The sequence below is a fragment of the Crocodylus porosus genome, unplaced genomic scaffold, assembly GCF_001723895.1.
Source record: "Crocodylus porosus isolate Cpor-Errol unplaced genomic scaffold, CroPor_comp1, whole genome shotgun sequence".
In the NCBI taxonomy this organism is placed as follows: Eukaryota; Metazoa; Chordata; order Crocodylia; family Crocodylidae; genus Crocodylus; species Crocodylus porosus.
The window spans coordinates 21021305-21039302 of NW_017728912.1; the positions used below are offsets into that span (position 1 = coordinate 21021305).

Consider the following 17998-nt stretch of genomic DNA (forward strand, 5'->3'; position numbering starts at 1 on the left):
TCAAGGGTGTGATAAAGCACTGCTTCTTCACTCTCCCTGCCCCCACAGGAGTCTTTCAGTAAGACTGATCACTGACAGCCTTCCCAGTCTCCCTTCCTCAGCAGGGGAGAGGTCAGAATGTCTTTGATAGTTGCTACTCTGGGTTCTTGGCATCTCTTCTCACCCCCTTTTACAGTGGCAGCAGCTCTCTGTGCCAAAACCACTGGCTCAGTGATGGATTGTGGCAGCAAGCAGAGCTGCAGCTCCAGGTCCTGGCTGGGCTGCAGCTGTCTTCACTGCTGGCTGTCAGGGAACTAGCCCGTGGAGCACTGTAGGAAGTTGGAGGACACCAAAAAATTGCCCGCCTGTAGCTCTATATGTAACTCTCATTGTGTTATACGTGGCACTATAAAATATAGTGCTGCAGAGATGTTCCTGTTTGACACAAGAACTTTTTGTGGGAGATGTACCATTCTGTGACACTACACATAGAGTATGGGCATATATACCCTTGCTATTTTCAGCACTGAAAGGGCATATACAGCTCTACAGATATAGCATTTGTCCACGGCCTTAGTTTCTCAGTTGTAGTTTCCCTTCAGTAAAATCTGGATAGCTGCATTTATGGTGGTTTTGGTACCTGAATGCTAAAGTAATAGGGCCCAGGTCCGGAAGTACCTATGTCTTCAGGTATTTATTTGTGAGCTTAGACTCTTTGGGGAACACTCTTGGCAATAAAAGTATTGTCAGAAGCCATTTGAAAGTCACCAAAGCAAATACTTCCCCCCTCTCTGATTCCCACTCCCACTTTTGTTAGCACATTTGCTACTTTCTTAAGCCCCACCTGCAGTCAGAGATTAGCCTGTATTGCCTATTTGTAGGCTCTTCTCTTGCATCACAGTCTTTGTGCATCTCACCATAGAGTTCTCATTTCCAAAGTGTGTTCCAAGCTGCAACTCATTCAGTCTTCTTGTGTAGTTGTATGATCTGCTGAGCCCTGGTCCACAGGTTGATGGAGGGAAGCCATGCAGTACCTGTAACGGTGTCTTGTATAGTAGAAACAGCAATGGGTGAGGGAATATGGATGAATAAACTAGGTATCTTATGCTGTTGGTCTGTCTGGACAGCTCCAAAAGTAGATCCAACTGGACTGCCATAACATGTGTCCATGGCAGCACACCTAGTTTGCTGGCTCCTCCATCATTATGTTCAAGTCCAGCTAGGAGCATACTAATGGTCATGTTTGGCCATGAGACAAAAATGCTATGCTGAGATGCTTGGTAGTTAGTGATACTTCAGATAAGGGCACTCTTGTTTTTAGAGTTTCCAGCTTTTTAAGTCTGCCCCATCAGACTTTGTGAGTGTACAGATACTTATTTTGAATTAGTGGGTTAATTTCAAATAGATACATACTCATCCCTCTTCCCTACTCCCATCAAATTGTAAATATAAACTATTGCCTGTTGCTGTCAACACAGCCAAAATCCCAATGAAGTGACGGACTTCATAGCATGCCAGAGGTGAGCAGATCCATGCTCTGGTGGAAAAAACAGGGTGATTTCCAGTCTGGGGCCAGCCATGACATTTTTGTACTTTAGTCCCCAGAAGTTGACCTCCTCTACACATTACCTGGCTTATTGCACAATTAATTTAGACTAGCAACATGTGCAAATTAACTATTATGCCTTAAAGGTCCATCCAGCTATAAAGTTAGAACTGGAAAATGTGTAATAACTTTTTTATAGCTGGTATCTATCCAGTTTTGTTTTGAATATGTAACAGGGTCTATGCCCCTGCAGCTGGAAGCTCCATCAGTCGACAGGTCTCTCAGCCCCAGGGTTGCACTAGGCACTACTGCGGCTGTATCTCCCACAGCTGATGGCACTCAGATCCATGGCACCATCCCACAGGCTGCTCTGGCTGGGAGTCCTGTCAACTGACAGTCCTCGGGCTGCCACGCATGAGTCTTGTCTGCTGACGGGACTCCCAGCCATGGCAGCTTGCTACTAGTATGCTGGTGCAAGGGGAGCCCTGGATTGTATTCTTGGGCCCCTCCTGCACCAGCAATAAGGCACAATAGGATCTGATGCTGGATCCCACAACTGTTATTGTGTGGATCATGCATGAACTCCTATCATGCCTTTACATGAATATCTAGAGGGGGCCATTGAAATAGTCACTAGCACAGGTAAATTAGCTGATGAGCTGTTATGTGATAAATAAGGATTGTGTTTCCAGTACTCAAACTATGTCAGACCTATACTGAAGTGCATCCAGAAGCAAATAAATAAGTAGTATAATAGAGGTATTTAAAAGCAAGAAGATTTCCATTGTCCTGCTTGAAAATCAACCACATACTTAGGAACTGCAATTATGGTTACCCCTCCACAAGTGCCCCCCCAGCTCCCACACATCTTTGGCTGGCATATACTTTCTGAAGTCAAGCTTTATGATGTATGGTTATCTTTTAAAGTGGTAGGCTGGTGGTCTAACATCTTATTTTTCAGCAATTCTCTTATGTTAACCTACATAAGCACTGTGTTGGGTATATATATTGTCTTTCTTTAATGATCTTGTAAATTTAAGAACTTTACAAGTTTGGCCACAGCCTAAAGGCATTATACTCAAAGCAGATGGCCTGGAGACTTGTTTATCTGTGGAGTAGCTTCTTTACAACCCAGTGATGGACATTATAGGAGGACAAGAAGCCATATACAGATCAGTATCTCTTATCTACTTCTATACTTGTGCCCACTTTAATTTGTTACAGACCAACATTTTCAGACAGTGTACTTATCTTGTGGGATGGCATGTTTTTGGACACTGTCGCAGTCCCTCTTCCTTTTACTATATATGGTGGGATGGCAATGATCAGAGCAGCTCAGCAGAGAGCATTTTATCAGTCATTCTCTTTGAGCAGCCATCATTTGAGTGTTTTCTTTTTGGGTTATTACTTTGCTTGTGTGATCAGACTAAAAGCTAAGACAGCATTCCTCCAGTACCTAAAATCTAAAAAATGTTGAATTTGTTAAATCTGCTGGCTGCTGGCAAATGCACTAGCACCTGAAGTTTACAAAATAATGTTAGACATAATCCAGTCTCAGAATGACTCCTCTATTTTAGTTGGTTTGGTTTGTACAAGCTCTTTCAGAAATGTCAAGAGTGTTTCCCAAGTGCATTTTTTGTTATTTGAAGTACTGACAGTGACAGTCTTCCTGAAGCACCTTTTTTAGTTCCTTCTGTCTTCCCACTCTCATGATATTCCTGAAACAAAAAACCCCACCTTTGACTTACATTAATATCCTCATTGGAAAAGAGGAAATTGCTAACAAAGTTACTCTATTAGGCATGAGCTTTGTTTCCCTCTAAATCCTTCCTTGGATGTATCCAGATTCATTATATTTGGTGACAAAAAGGGAAAAAGTCATGACCCTGGCAAGTAAGGGTACAGGCCTGCCTTAGTTTACTTGTGAAATAGGCAGAATATCCACCACAACAAAGCATTTAGGGTCTAATGTCTGCAAAAGTGCTTCGAGGTTCTTGAATTAACAATTTGGTTACAAAAGCTAAGTAGGCTGTTTACAAATCACTTTGTCCAAACACTTTGCTTGCTTACAACAGCATTTCACTCTGTCACTCATAAACACAAACTGCATTTGAAGTCATCATTTCAAGTAAGCCCTTGCTATCAATTGATTTAAAATGTCAAAATTGCAAGCAGGAAGTGTAGGCAATATATCTCTTTATTAATGTGAGCAAGATGTACCTGCCTTTCTTGATCATGGCACCATTTAATCCCATCAAATGTGACAAAGTGAATAAAATGCAACCTCCGTGAAGGATAGTACCACCTTCAGTAGTGAAATTTCTTAATTAGGGGATAGCTTTTTAGTTTCCTCCTTTATGCTGAGTTTTCACTATAATTTTACTTTGGATTTAATATCTTTGTAATTCTGGCGGATCCCAAAGTAATCTCTAACTGTAGGTAGCCCTAGGGCAAAGATCAAAATCCAGGACTACCTCTCCCAGGAGAGTACCCTGCTCTCATCTTCGGGGTTACAGTCACACTCTCTCTTCTTCTTTCTGGCCCTGTGAATCTTGCATTATTGTTTGACCCAGTGCACAGTGGCCCCATTGCAATGGGAGAAGTGGAGCATGCCTCCATCCTAAACTAGGCGTTAGCCTGGTGAAGACTGTACTCCTTGGAGGTGGGAGGGCATCAGTTTGAAACCCTTCAGGCAAAAGGAAGCATTGCTCCTCAGGGTTCCCAGGGTTCCCACTTCTTGGGGCAGTGTTCCAGTAAGAAGGCAACTGTGTATACGAGTGGTTCTCAGCCTTTTTTAGACTTGAGGCATCCCCTAGAAAATGCCGACTCTTAGTTTTCACTTCGTTTTTTTGACTATGGAAAAATAATACAGCAGTGTTTCTGTTGCAAAGAACTCGAAGACAACAGGTCAGAATTTTCAACACCATGGATTCTTATTTGAAATTTCTGTGTTGATCTTGTGAAACATGTTTGCACACATAATAGTGTGCCATGGTACCTTGGTTGAGAATCACTGCTATAAAAACCTCTTTTGGCCATGTTTAAAAAACAGAGAGCCAGTACAATTCAGATGTGCAATTGTATTCATTTCTACTGTCACCTCTGCCAGAAGAAAATGTATCTAATAGTATAGTAAACTGTCTCTTTTTTCTAGGGGAAGAAAAAGAAGAGGAAGAGAGAAAAGCTACAGGAGTCGGCATCAGGTATGTTAGAAGTGACTTGCTTGTATTTACAAATGTGCAGTTTCACTCGTGTGGTTTTCCTTTAACACTTATTTTTGTTTCACCTTTTTTAAAAATATGAAAAATATGCATTTTTTCCTGAGAAAACATAAATATATTAACTTCAGATGAATGTATCCATTGCCAACATCATTGTCTTGCTTTTACTTTGGTTTCTTTCATGTTCATCTGGATTTTGACATAAGTGAACGTGTAAACTATTGTGTAGGTTTAGTGGAAACTAAATAGACCTTTCACTTAACAATTTGGTAGTAGCTAAAAAATTTATCATACTTTACATTTTTGTACACTAACAACTGCCTAGTAGGTCGGCTCGAAGCATCAGTGAGGTCTCTTCTCTTCCGCTATTTTTTAAAGAAAGGGGAAAAAATTAACTTCTCCCAACAAAAATGGCTGGTATAAGAACCACAAAAAGCACTGAAAACAAATCCCTGTAATAATTATAACATAAAAACTCATTTGGAATGTGCAAAAAAATCCCTCTTTAATGGAAATTTGTTAAAGCACAACAATCTTCTACAGGTACAGGCCCCAGAATGACAGCTGCCTACATCTGAAGCATGGTAAGAACGTCTCTAAAGATTTCCTGCTCAAATTTAACTGTAAAATACACATCTTGCATACCTTTAATTCTACAATGATATCAATTTAGAAAAAAATTACGGAAGTATCACATCTCAAAGTCAATGTTATTTTGATTATGGATGGTTTTTATACCGGCTATCTATTAGGTATTCCCCATCTCCTCTTTACGTTTTTCAACCTGACCATACCTCACTGACTAGCTGCAAGTCTGCCTGTGAAGCACAAGGATAGTTTCATTAAACAATGCAAACCCTTTCAGCCAGCAGGATGTCACACAATTCATAGGTCAGAAACAGGTCAGATTTGCACTTTTTTAGTAATGCAGCTAATGTGTTGCTGCCTTTAAGATGCTGGCTGGCTGGGTGTTCTAGTTCTTTTCTCATTCAGCTTTTATAGTTGAATGATCCATACATATACTAACACAATTCCAGATGTAAGGAAATGTGACTGTTTCAGCTATTAAGAATTTCTTTCTTGTGGTTATGGTTTTAAGTGTCAGGTTTTTTAATATTGTTTCCACTTCTGTCCTGTATCTTAGAGATGCTTCTCTCTCTACCTCATCTTTCCCACAGGTAGACAACTACTAACTAAACAGTGGATATTAACTAATTATACTTATGCTACTAGATACCAGACCAGAGTCTGAGTGGCATTTCATTTCTCTGTCTGGAAACTGGAAGGACTTGTGGCTTCTTCCTTGTGTACTGGAATCTATTTATACAGGACACAGAGTCCAGTGAAGTAGCGATAATCTTATTAGTCAAGGTAGTAGCTTCGGAGGTCAAGGATTCTGGACACTATGCAAGAAGTAATTCACTCTTAGTTCCAAGATGTATGTTAATACTGATAGATTTTTCCCTTGCTCCCCACCCGTGCTTTTAACCACATTTTTGTCACTGCTTCATATTTTAGGTTTTACTTCCTGTGGTCTACTTTACATAGTAGATCAGGCACCATTCTATGACTCATAGTAGAACCACTGGCAGGGAACTCTACAGTCAAAACATACATTAAAAGCAATCTTACAGCCATTGGATTTAAAAAAAGAGGTTTAGCAATCAAAGAATTACCTGAAGTATTTGCAAGCCTGGCTGTGAGCATTCAGTTATAATATGAGATCAGCTATATACAAATGAAACAGAGTAGGTAGGCCCATGTCATGCTCCAAACTTGTGAAGGGCAATAGTAATTAATACAGCAATGCTGAATCCATTAACCTAATGTTTAAAAGAGTAAGTAAAACTGCATCCTGTTGGATAAACCATCTGTTTAGGTGCACACAGAAGAGCAACTCCCCACTGTAACTCATGGAGCTTCACAGGAAATGCTATAATGATCCCCTGGACCCAACAGAAGTTTGCTGTTGGGTCGCAGGGGTTGGAGAATCCAGCTGCTGGTTGCTATTCCTGCAGACGGTTTCCTCTAGCAACATCCCTTCTCCCTCCCAGCCCTAGCACTGTTTTCAGAATGGGAGAGGGGAAAGGGAACAGAGAAAGCTCATTGTGGGTGTTCCCCAGCCTGTGCTAGAGGGTGGGGTGAGTGAATTGGAGTCCCCCCACCTCAGAGGGATTCCAATCCACCCACCCCACCTTCCAGCACTGGCTGAAAAAATCCCAAACCAAACTCCCTCCACTCAGGCAAAAATTGTCACTTCTGTCTGTGCCTTTGTGTTTTGCCAAAGTGATGCACGTTACCTTTTTGTCTGCATACAAATCAGCAGACTACAGTTCATCTTGGTGGTTAGTCCAAGTTGAGTCATGTTGAAGAGATGACTATTGTAACTTTTGTCAAACTCAGATAAGTGGTGCTTGGCAGTCCTCTGGTTGGATAAGGCCCACAGACTGGCCCTCCGTACTGGATCCAGCATGCAAAGCCAGTTCAGCATGGTACCATAGGCAGTATGTGCCCTGGCCTAGCCCCAAGTTCAGCTAGTAGCACATCCTCTGGACTGGTCCCACACACCAGACTAGTGCCACACTCCAGTCTGGTGTACCCCACATGCAGTGTGCAGGTCCAGTCTGAGACCCACAAGGCAGCATTGCAGGCCAGATAATAGGGCTCCATGGGCTGGATTCAGCCTGTGCATGATATCTTGGACCTTTGCTGTAATATAACATGTTAGGTACTTTTTCAAAAAGCAAGCAAAAGATAAATTTACAAGCAAATATTACAAAGGGATTTTTTTCTGTTCAGCAGAATGATTTCAGACAATGTGATGCAGCCCTTTCCTTCAGTATTTAGATGTGCATTGCAGCATTGGATTTTTCTAGCCTGCACAATAAAAATTGCTCTGAAGTTTGACTAGATACTGACAGACATGAATGCTTTAAGCACCCAGAGGATCTATAAATTCAGATTTTGTTTGGGAACTGTCTGAAGACATACTTTGTCCCTTAATAGGAGTATTTAATTAAAAACTAGTATGTTATTTGATAGAAACTCATTTACCTGAAATCCTATTCCACTCTGATAAGTAGCAAAGATCTTCTGTACATGCCCCTACTGATAAAGCAGAAAGCCTCCAAAGACCTCTTCAGTTTTTTTTTAAATTGAAAACACATATGAAGGGTCGTATTTGTAGACTGTTTGCTCACAGACCACATTTTGCATACACAGCCCCCCTTTTTAAGCAGACATACAAAATATAGGTCTAATTTTTGCACTGTTTTTTTTTCTACCCTTTCTATGGAGCCATTTGCCCAAATAAGAAAAAGGTGGTGGCCAAAGTGTTAAAATTAGCCACATTTCTTCCTGTATCAACATTGTTATCCTGCCAAATCTAATAAATTGTGTGTACATGGTTAAGTCTGGGGTTTCAGCTGCTTTAAAATGGAAGTTTTTTCAACTTATTATCACATTTCCAAATCTGCCACAATTTCAAGCTTTGTAGGTGGGCAAAAATGCCTTATTCAGTATACATGGTGAAGGGTTTTTGTTTGTTTGTTTGTTTGAGAGTTAATGTACAGGACTTAACTAGGAACAGAATATGATTAATGTGATACAGTAGTTAAAGCTCTTGAGCACTGGAAAATGTTCAGCTTTCCTTTGATAATCTTGATTTCTTGACAATCTGCTCTTAATATTCTAAGAAGAGATGCCCTGCCTAGACTGGGTTATTTGTACTGGAATATTTTTATGGCATAGTAGAGAACAAGAGTTTATTAGCTAAAATAGAACTGGAGGGATATTTGGTGTGTAGTGTCCTTCTCACAAAGGGTATGAGAATTATTGTAATGCCTGTTTCTCTATCCTCAGTTTATAACATGGAATTTCAAAATGGTGGGTATCTTTTCCACCTTGGGAAAGCTGAGTGTTGTTGACTCCATCTACCTGTGTGCAGGCAACTTACTGGATGATATATGCTGAAGGAGAATGTGCATGTGTGCTTGCATGCATGTATGTACATATGCTGAATGAACATACCCAGCTACTACAAATGTGCTCTGCTGAGAAGTAAGAATGGGCAGACTGCTTCAGATCATCCAAAACTTTGATATAAACTATAGCCATTCTCTAAGGTTATGTTAAGTACTCTTTCTGAATCTAGTCCAAAGTACATCTTGCCCAGTTATGGTGCGGTTTCCTTCAATGCATTATTGAGTCTACAACAAGGCTGTTGCAGTCACTGCTGTCCAGTGATAATGCATTTGGACTCCAGCTGAGATATACTAGTGAGTATAAGATTTGAAGATGCCAAAAATGTGAGACTTCCTGCCTTTGTAGAGGGTACGTAGCATGGCAGGCTGGAGGTAGGGGTTCAGTGGTTTGAGGGAAAGCCGAAGTGAGCAAAGGAGAAAACTGATAAGGCCTAGGCAGGCAAAATCAGCCAGAAATGTGTACATAATGGAACACAAGTGACAAGGATAGGGAAGGGGGGAGTTAAAAGGAAAAAAGGAAGCGAAAAGATCCAAGCAGCAGAAATGGATTAAAGGATGCTGAAAGGTTTGCCCAGGCATATTTCAGCACATCTCCAAAATGTTTTGGTTTCTCTGTGATTTACTGATAACTATGGTGGAAGCAAGGTAGTAAATAGCTTTAGGACATGTCCATTTCTCCAACCACGTGCACCCCTACTAACTGGTTACTGCTTCACTCCTGATGACTTAAGTTATTATCATTTCCAACCTCTGCCCATGCCAGCCTGGCTGCTCTATAACATGAAGTGTTGTCAGACTTCAATCTCCTCAGTAATGTTGTTGGAAAATGCTGGCAGAGATGTCTGACCGTCCAGGGATTCTCCAAAGTATTACAACAACGTTTTCTCCAAACAAACATCTTTGTGGCTGGTATTTTGCATAGATGCCACTTCCGCGATTCCTGAAATATACGTATTTGCTGAAAAACTCTCCTCCTGGAATCAATTGGAAGGCATCATATCGCCTGCTTATGTTAAAACTGGCTGGAGGCAGAGGGGGAAGAAGAGAGGTTTGAGTCAAGGAATTGATAATGAAAAGTTCGCATGCCTCTTTGTGGGAAGGGAGCTTGTTTACTTGAAGCGCAAGCTTCCTTACCAAAGCCATAAATTGCAGCAACTGCTTTTAGGAAGTGGAGAGTTTAGATTCCCCATTCAGTTTTATTTTTTGGCAGAAACAGACGTGCTGATTGTAATGTGGTGATCAGAATAACTGTTTTAAGTGGCTGAGGAATTGGAGAGGGACAACAAAAACTACTTCAAATACTCTGCACCAAAATGTGGAAATATTTAACTTGCCAGGTACAATAACTGCAACTGGTACCTCATTTGACACATGGCAGATTGCCGTGGAGTCCTCCCTAGCTGTACTGAACATCTTCAAATGTTCTGGAATACCTAGAAGAATTAAAAAGAGCAGCAAGGTAACTTGACTGTGACATATCCATATTAGTGGCAACCAGAGAGAAATTAAATATAATCTTCGTGGCAACTTGTAGTGCATCTGGTGCAATAGAGGTCTCAAACAAGGAGAAATACCCACACAACTCTAATGTCCAGTCACAGCATTTAAAGGGTCTGGTTTTGATCCTTTTATACCAAATTTAAACAATGAAAAATAGCCTCTCACGTATCAACTCCGTTTCAGGGAATCAAAACCAAATTTTATGCGGTAGTGGATGAGATTTGGGGGGGGGCAGTGGGTAATTCTCTTTATTTCTGAATAGAAGAAATGAGTGAGTTTGTGATTGAACAGAATATAAATTAGACCAGCCTACAGCTAATGAGTATTAAAGGCGTGTGGAAATGAAAGAAAACTATCACAGTTGCAGCTGACCAGTGGATTTTCTAAACTTCATAGAAAGCACGCGATTCTGCTTTTTTTAATAACACCACTTTTGATGCAGCTTGTCTGATTAATGAAGTATTGGTCCTTTGACAGACTGGAGAGTTAAACAGATCCTGCAAAGATAAATATATTCATGTGGCAGGAGTTGTGGAGGATAGTTTTTGTTTCAGAGTTTATATATCTCCTATGTGGCTTAAACCATTGTTTCAGTAAACAGCATGTGTGGATTGAGGCAAGATGGCTATACAAGCATTTTCCAGGTGCAAACCCTCTTTACTGCCTGTGAAGGAAGCAGGGGAGGGGTTATACTGCACAAATGCTGTGCCTCAAAGTCTAACTGATTGTGGAAATATCTTTTTCTGCCACTCTTAAGAATTAGTTCCACTATGTTAGTTGTATGGTCCATTCTTAACTTTTAAGCCACCAGCAGAGATGGAAGGGACATGGTCTCTTCTGATGCTTTATAAAGGTAATCTCCACTTAAAAAAATAAATAAATAAAAAGCCCTTTTCACATGAGGAATTCAGATCTCATCTTTCCTGGAGATTCTCTGCTGGTTGGGAAAAAAGGGAGTGCAATTTGTGCCTTAGAGAGCAGAAAGTTTGTCACTGTTGAAAGCTTTTTGTTGGAACAGATACTGTCTTAAGCATTAATTTGGGAGGAGCATCTCAAAGCACACAAAAGGCTTGAGAGAGCAGGTCTTCCAACAAACCTAGGGAAGCTCACACTTAACATTAGTGATATTTCTAAGGTGAAAGGCAAGCCAAAAAAGCTGCTTCTTTCAGGTCTTTTTATATCATAAAAAGCCAAATTGATAAACAGACTACAAGTACCGTTAAAGTCTCATACAAACAAGGAGAGGGAGTTTGTTTGGTAATCTTTGTTACTGGGCCAACTATACAGTGGGGAGAGATGTTAGACAAGTGTGTGGGTCCAAAGCACCCATTCTCAGGCCTAGGAGAAGAGCAGATTTATCTGCTGCTTTCCCAGCCCTAAGAATTGTACTTTGTGCCTGAAAGCTAGTCTAACTACTCTCCCAACCATGTAGTTGGCCCCATAACAGAGATTACCAAACAGAAACTGCTTCCCCACTTTTCCTGGCTTATCACAACTACAGAATAAAACATGTACAGAACACAGTGACACCTTCTGGGTAATATAAGGAAAAACACTGATGAGATTTCTGCTCATCTTGATTGAAATTTGCAGAGTAAGTTTTCAGGGTAAAAATAAATGCCTATTTCAAAGTTAAGTAACCTCCTGTGGGGTTTTTACAAGGTTTTTAAATGAACGCATGTTACCTTCAGAAGTGTCAGAAAATATAATTATGGGAGAATATAAAGGAAAAAAAATATTATGCTAATATACTTTTCTGAGGTTGTAGGGGGAAATATATTTCTGGAAGTCCACTGCCACCCCTGCTCAAATGACATAGTTTAGCGCGCCAGATTGGAAACGGTGAAGTCCTGGGTAGTTCTGTGTGGAAGCCAGGGATTCTGTTTGTCAGGAGTTTGCTAAGTGGCTTCATTTTCAAGCTAGATCACTGGCCGAACGTAGTGGCTCTATCCAAGCTTTTCATTTAGGTATTGACTTGATTTTGTATTACATTTTGTAGCACAGCATTTCAAAAGAGTGGTTTCAGAATAGCCCTAAAAACATTGTTCAAAGATGCCCTAAAGGGGATGTTTTGATAGTGTAAAATCCCGCTCTCCCCCTGCAGCTTGCATCTAACGCTGAATTCTAGTGAATTTGTCCAGTAGGACAAAGTATCTTAATTTCAGTGAACCACGCCAAAGTACACTGATGTTCTTATTGCATTTTCTGAAAGGCTGAGTCTCCCTTCTACTTACTTCCTTTTTCTGCCTCCAGCATATTGCAAACACAGCCCACTTTCAGTCCCTCACTTGAAGCTGTGTAATCTCCATTGGCTCACATTGTTTCAGCCTCTCTGAGCCTAGTTTAGAGATGACAAGCTGGTAACATCTTTGAGTTCAGGATGCTGAGGCCTTCAAAGCTATGCAGTTCATCCCATTACAATGCCTAAAGCAGGGCGAAAGCGTGCCACTTATTCTTTAGCAAAAAGAAAAATCACTTAGCTAACCTCTGATTGCATCGGGAGGCTGTATTCCCCATGCTGCCAGTTACCAAAGTTCTGTTTTTATCATGTTAATGGAGAACTTAAATGTCTGATTTTATTTCTATTCAAGTCACTCATTTCAAGGGTGTCTTTTTTTTGCTGCAGTCAGATCTATGCTGCAAACGGCACAGACAGTGGCTCTTATTGTGGCGGAGGCTCAAGACTTCACATATGTAAAATGTGACTTGCAGCACTTTCTTTGAAGCCTGACCACAGCCAGGGAGCTGTAATTGCAGCCTTTGATTGTGCCGACTTCGCTTGTGGATTGGGCTGTGCTAGGGCATGCCTGGCTTGGCGAGACTTCAGCTACAGCCCCCCAGTGAAGTCTTAGATGTGGGAAGTCTTCAGTCTCCTTAGCACATGCCTGTGGTTTCTTGAAAAGAATCCTAATTTGACCTGTTTTATATCTGAAAGGCAACACCATCCTCGTTCCTTTTTTTTTAAGGTACTATTTGGTTTGTCGGCAGTACGAACTACTACAAGCTTGTCGCCTTAAAAACATGCAGCTGGAGAAAGGCTAGTGTGTAACTTTCTGGAGTATTCCTCTGGAAAGAATAACAATACTTTAGGTCTCCTCTTTGCTTCTGCCACCCCTTGTACAACTGGAATCATGTTTGCTGTCTCCTTTTTTTTTACTGCTGAAGAGTAGGCAGAGGTTATGAAATTGTGCACCAGAAACTGCTACAGTTGCACTTTGACTCACAAAAGCAGCAAAGGCCTCAGTTTAAAACCTGAGGGCCAGAGCAAGGCCGTGGCCGTTGTTTTAACCTCCTGACTTCAAAGGCAGCTTGCTGGTAAGGGAAGGGGGAGGTGGCAGGGAATGGTCTCAACAGAAGAGCATTTCATTTCCTTCGGTGAAGTAGACATTCCTGGCTGCTAATGGGGAGTAGCTCTGAATCACAGCACTTGTATCAGACTGCTGTGAACTACTGGCCTGGCGCCTCAAGGCCATTCCTCAACAGGAAGCTGAATGTTTTCATGTAAGACTGAGAGGAAAACCTTCCCAGGAAGAGCAACCTGGACCAAACCTTTGAAAATCTGGGATGAAAAGGCACAAAGTAAATATAAGTCTGCGGGGTGCTCTCACCAGTGTTCCTCTGCTGTTTGCTTGGCCTGGCTCTCGTGCTCCTTGGAAAGGTAGAGCCCTTCATAGCTCTTTGATCCCCGTGTGTTGTGGAGCGCTGAGCTACTTTAAAACAACATGCAGGAAACTAAGGAGGCTTTTTTTTTAGTTGGGGCTTGGGATGACTTTATGAGGAAATAGGAACTGAATTAGTCAAGACAGACCACCTCTGTTGAAAGAGTTGCTTTTCCAGTGGACTTTTGACTATGCTTTTTAAAAGGCCACGCTGACTTTTTTTGCTCTATTTGTGGCAGCCAAGTATAGAAACAGGTGAAAACTACCTCTAGGCTACAAACATGCACTGTATTTCTCCTGGGACAAGCTATTTTATCACAGGGAAAAGTGCAGTCATTTGGATGTTTTACCCTACAGGTTCTTATTTGAAAACTCTGGGTTTACCTGGCGAATCAAGTCTGCGTGCCTAACAGTGCTAAGGTTGCACAGCACTTAAAAGGATCTCATGGCACCCGAATTGAGAGCAGCTGTCCTGGACCCAACGAAGCTCTTGATCTCAATAGATGTCATCCCTTGAGAATTTTAACTTGTATAAGTTCCTCACTTATGACACTGGTAAACAATCATTTCCAGCTAATGGACAAAATACTGTGCACCTAACACCCACTATTCAGCTTAAACTGCTGGGGGAAATGTGTAGACTGGGACCTTTGATACATTTATTTAACTTTGCCCATACCCTAGTTACAGTTCTGAATAGCTCTAGCCTGTTGTCAGTGATAGGAATGTAGCCTCATGTATGATTTGGCATCAGTCATAATTAGTTATGATCAGGCAAATGCTAATACTGTTTACACTTAACCTGTTTTGAAAAGGGTAGGTACAGTGTCTCAGCATGTATGATTCAAAGTAATTCAAGACCTCTTGTCACGTCTCACCATGGCTAGCTAAAAAGAAGTTGCTTCTTGAAATCCAGGACTAACGCAAAGCAATTATGAAAGCTCTGCTCGGTAGAACCTTTACCCATTTGTTTGTTGTGCAGTTCCTGAAAGCCTAGAAAACACTGGGTAGGTTTTGATGAGATACCAGCAATGCCAACACCACCATAGAGATGTATATGGAAAATTTCCTACTTGCCATCCTGCGCTGTGGCTTGACTCACTAGTCAGTCACCGGGTGGAGTCTTTAATTTGGTCATCTTAGTCAGGAGGGCCTGGATGACTGTTGAATCAGCAATTACAAAGCAGGCTGATGTAATACAGAGACCTAATGTTGCAGACTGCTTCTCTGGGGGGTGTTGATAGGACAAGGGTTGGCGGGGGGTAAGGGGAGTACTGAGTAATACCTACAGGCTTGCACTGCTGACCTTGCATCCCACATTAGCCATCCTAAGATCCTTGCAAGCTCTGCCATCAGACAGTTTAAATCCTGTGGCTTTTGGCAGCAGTCTCTTGCGCAAGTGAAAGGTCTGGAAGCCATATACCTGAGGGTAATAGGTAAGACAGGCTGTTTACCAATGCAGTTTCATGCTACAGTAGATATTCACAGGACACTGCTTTTCTGCCTCACAGCGGACTCCCCTGCAGGGCCTACTAAGATAGGATTTCTTTGTTTTAAATGGAGTAGAACTTGAAACTCGTGCCAGAGACTTAATTGACCCTGACTCTTGTAATGATGAGGTTTGAGGATGTCTAATCCTCTATAAGTGATGTCCAGGTCAGCTGTGGCAGGGAAATAAAAGCCCTCAACAAAAGGAATTATTTCTGTCTAAATTTCACTCCTTAGGGATCCATTCTAAGGGGTATGGGCACCTTAAATATTTTTAATCAAGCTACTAATAAATGCGGAGTGATGCACTGAATGGACAGAGTAAAAGCCAAACCCTTCAACGTGTGTATGCAACAGCAGTGTGACAAACTCAGCTTGATAATTCAAAAGTACCATCTACTAATGCTGTTAGTCCATAGCTTTACGGTATCCACCAACATGGGTTTCTTAGATGGAGAGTGTTTTGGTTTCAAGGTCTCCTTAAGAATGAATGTTTAAAAACTTCTGGAAGCAAATTTTTTACTTTTTTCCCCTCCCCCTCTTTAGGTGGGAAAAGAAATTCTTTCTCGACATGCAAAGCCAAGGCAGCGACACCAGGGCCCCTTCTGGAGATGGAAGCTTGTTAAAACCCCAGGTGTGTCCTTCATCCATGCAGACCACCCCCCATGGAGTCTGCCTAGGATGTCACTGCTAGAGACACTGAACCATAAAGACAATCACTGCCAAAACCCTTCACTATCACGAGATTCCCAACCCTGATATAAAGAGATCAAATGAGCATTTCAGAACTCCTGGGTCAGCAGAACAGCTTTTGTCTTCACTCCATCTCCACTTTGCATTCCTAAGCCCGTCTCATCAGCATCCACACTGAGTCGGCAGCAAAGTAGTTTGGCTGCGTCTGCCTGCTTCAGCCAACTGAATAACGTAGACCAACAGCTACCCCCGTCCTCCCCCCCAGCCCCAGCACGCTGAGGAATGGAACTCGTCTGGTCAAGGGAGACCCACTCACACTTCTTTTTATTTAAGGGTGAGACAGGATCAATTTTGGTTTTAGCTTTTTTAAGAAACTTGAATGCTTTTATATTTTAACTTTTAGTTTTTCATTTCCTTGGTGTATATTTTACTAGCTGCAAGCTTTTAAAGAAGCTTCAAAAGATCTAAGTTTCTTTTTAAATAAAAAAAAAAAAAAGTCCTTTTTTTTCTGCCAGAGGAAAAGCCTGTATGGAAAGGGTGGCTTTTTCATTAAACTATTTGTAACAAATAGTGGCCCTCTCAGTCTGTGTAATACAGTGTCCTGTAGAACTAAATACATTTTAGCAGTCACCTGGTCAGTAGACATGTCAGTCCTGCTTCATCTACTCTCTGTAAAACATAAGCAATACATCCAGCAAATTTGACTGCAGTGAGTTCTCCTCCTCATCCATTGCCCTCCTCCTTGTAAAAAGCCCAGCACTTGAATTATTACTTCAATTGTTCTGTATTTGTATCTGTTTTTGTTAGCCTGTTAGTGGGATTTTATGCCAGTTGTTGAAATGAGCATTGATGTACCCATTTTTTTAATAGTAAGGCACAGCCTTTGCCAAAAATACTGTCAACTGATTTGTCATTCCAGTTTGAGTTACTGTGCTGAGCATTTGGTTGGGTTTTTTTTTTGTTTTTTTTTTTTTTTAATAAAAGCTTTGTAATAAAATGCATGTAATTTGTCTGGTTAAACCAACAAATAACTGTGTGATTAAACCTGAGCTGGCTCACACTGCAAGGACTAGAATCTGTAGCAGCTGGGAACAATGCTGAGCATTTGGTTGGTTTTTTTTTTGTTTTTTTTTTTTTTTTAATAAAAGCTTTGTAATAAAATGCATGTAATTTGTCTGGTTAAACCAACAAATAACTGTGTGATTAAACCTGAGCTGGCTCACACTGCAAGGACTAGAATCTGTAGCAGCTGGGAACAATCCTGTTGAACTACAGCAATTTCTAGGCTCACAGACTTGTCAGATCGTTTCTTTGTGGGGACTATTGTAAATGTGCAACTGAAAAATACAGGTAAGTGTTTGATATCTTTTTAAAGGGAAACTAAAGCCTCCAGCTCAGGGTCTGAGAGACTTATGACAAGGATGAGGTCACCTTTGCTGCTCTCTGATGCACCTGATTGAGGCAAGTCTGCTCTCCTGTTAGAGCAAGTCCTTTCATTTTGATTTGCTACTGGAAGTGTATTGAACATGTTTTCAGAAGTTGTGATACTGAGCTGTCAGGAGCCTGCATTTCTTCCTTTCCAGATGCATACAAACACCATCCTTCAGGTGTTAGCCCTGACCCTGAAAATGGATCCAAGTGTATCCTACTCAGATCCTGAGGCTGGTTCTGTTTGCAGGACTGGCTGATGTAATCAACTTATTTCATATGGTCTGAAATATTTCCTGGAAGTCAGTATCTCCGTGAATGGCCTTACATTATCAGATGAGGTACTGATGCAGGCTGCTACAGGTGTAGTATCATGTAGCCTTGTATAAGCATAACAAAACCTGCTTCATTCAGGGTCAAAGATTTAGCTCACTCTTATCACTGAAGGACTGATCATACCGGCATAACATTTGTATTGTAACAGCTGCAGTGTGTTTTCCC

The 17998-nt window shown here is 41.3% G+C and overlaps 1 protein-coding gene across 4 annotated transcripts in view; it reads left to right on the plus strand.

Moving 5' to 3' along the window:
• Window positions 1-17070, plus strand: part of LEF1 (lymphoid enhancer binding factor 1) — a 103228-nt gene extending 86158 nt beyond the window's left edge. For 2 of the 4 annotated variants that reach the window (XM_019534127.1, XM_019534129.1), the window contains 3 exons: window positions 4680-4728; window positions 5290-5330; window positions 15923-16011. In XM_019534127.1, the coding sequence (XP_019389672.1) occupies window positions 4680-4728; window positions 5290-5324 (84 nt within the window). In that variant the 3' untranslated portion in view covers window positions 5325-5330; window positions 15923-16011. Of the gene's footprint in view, window positions 1-4679; window positions 4729-5289; window positions 5331-15922 lie in introns of all 4 variants that reach the window. The other 2 variants (XM_019534126.1, XM_019534128.1) reach the window with 1 other exon arrangement.
• Window positions 17071-17998: the final 928 nt, after the last annotated feature.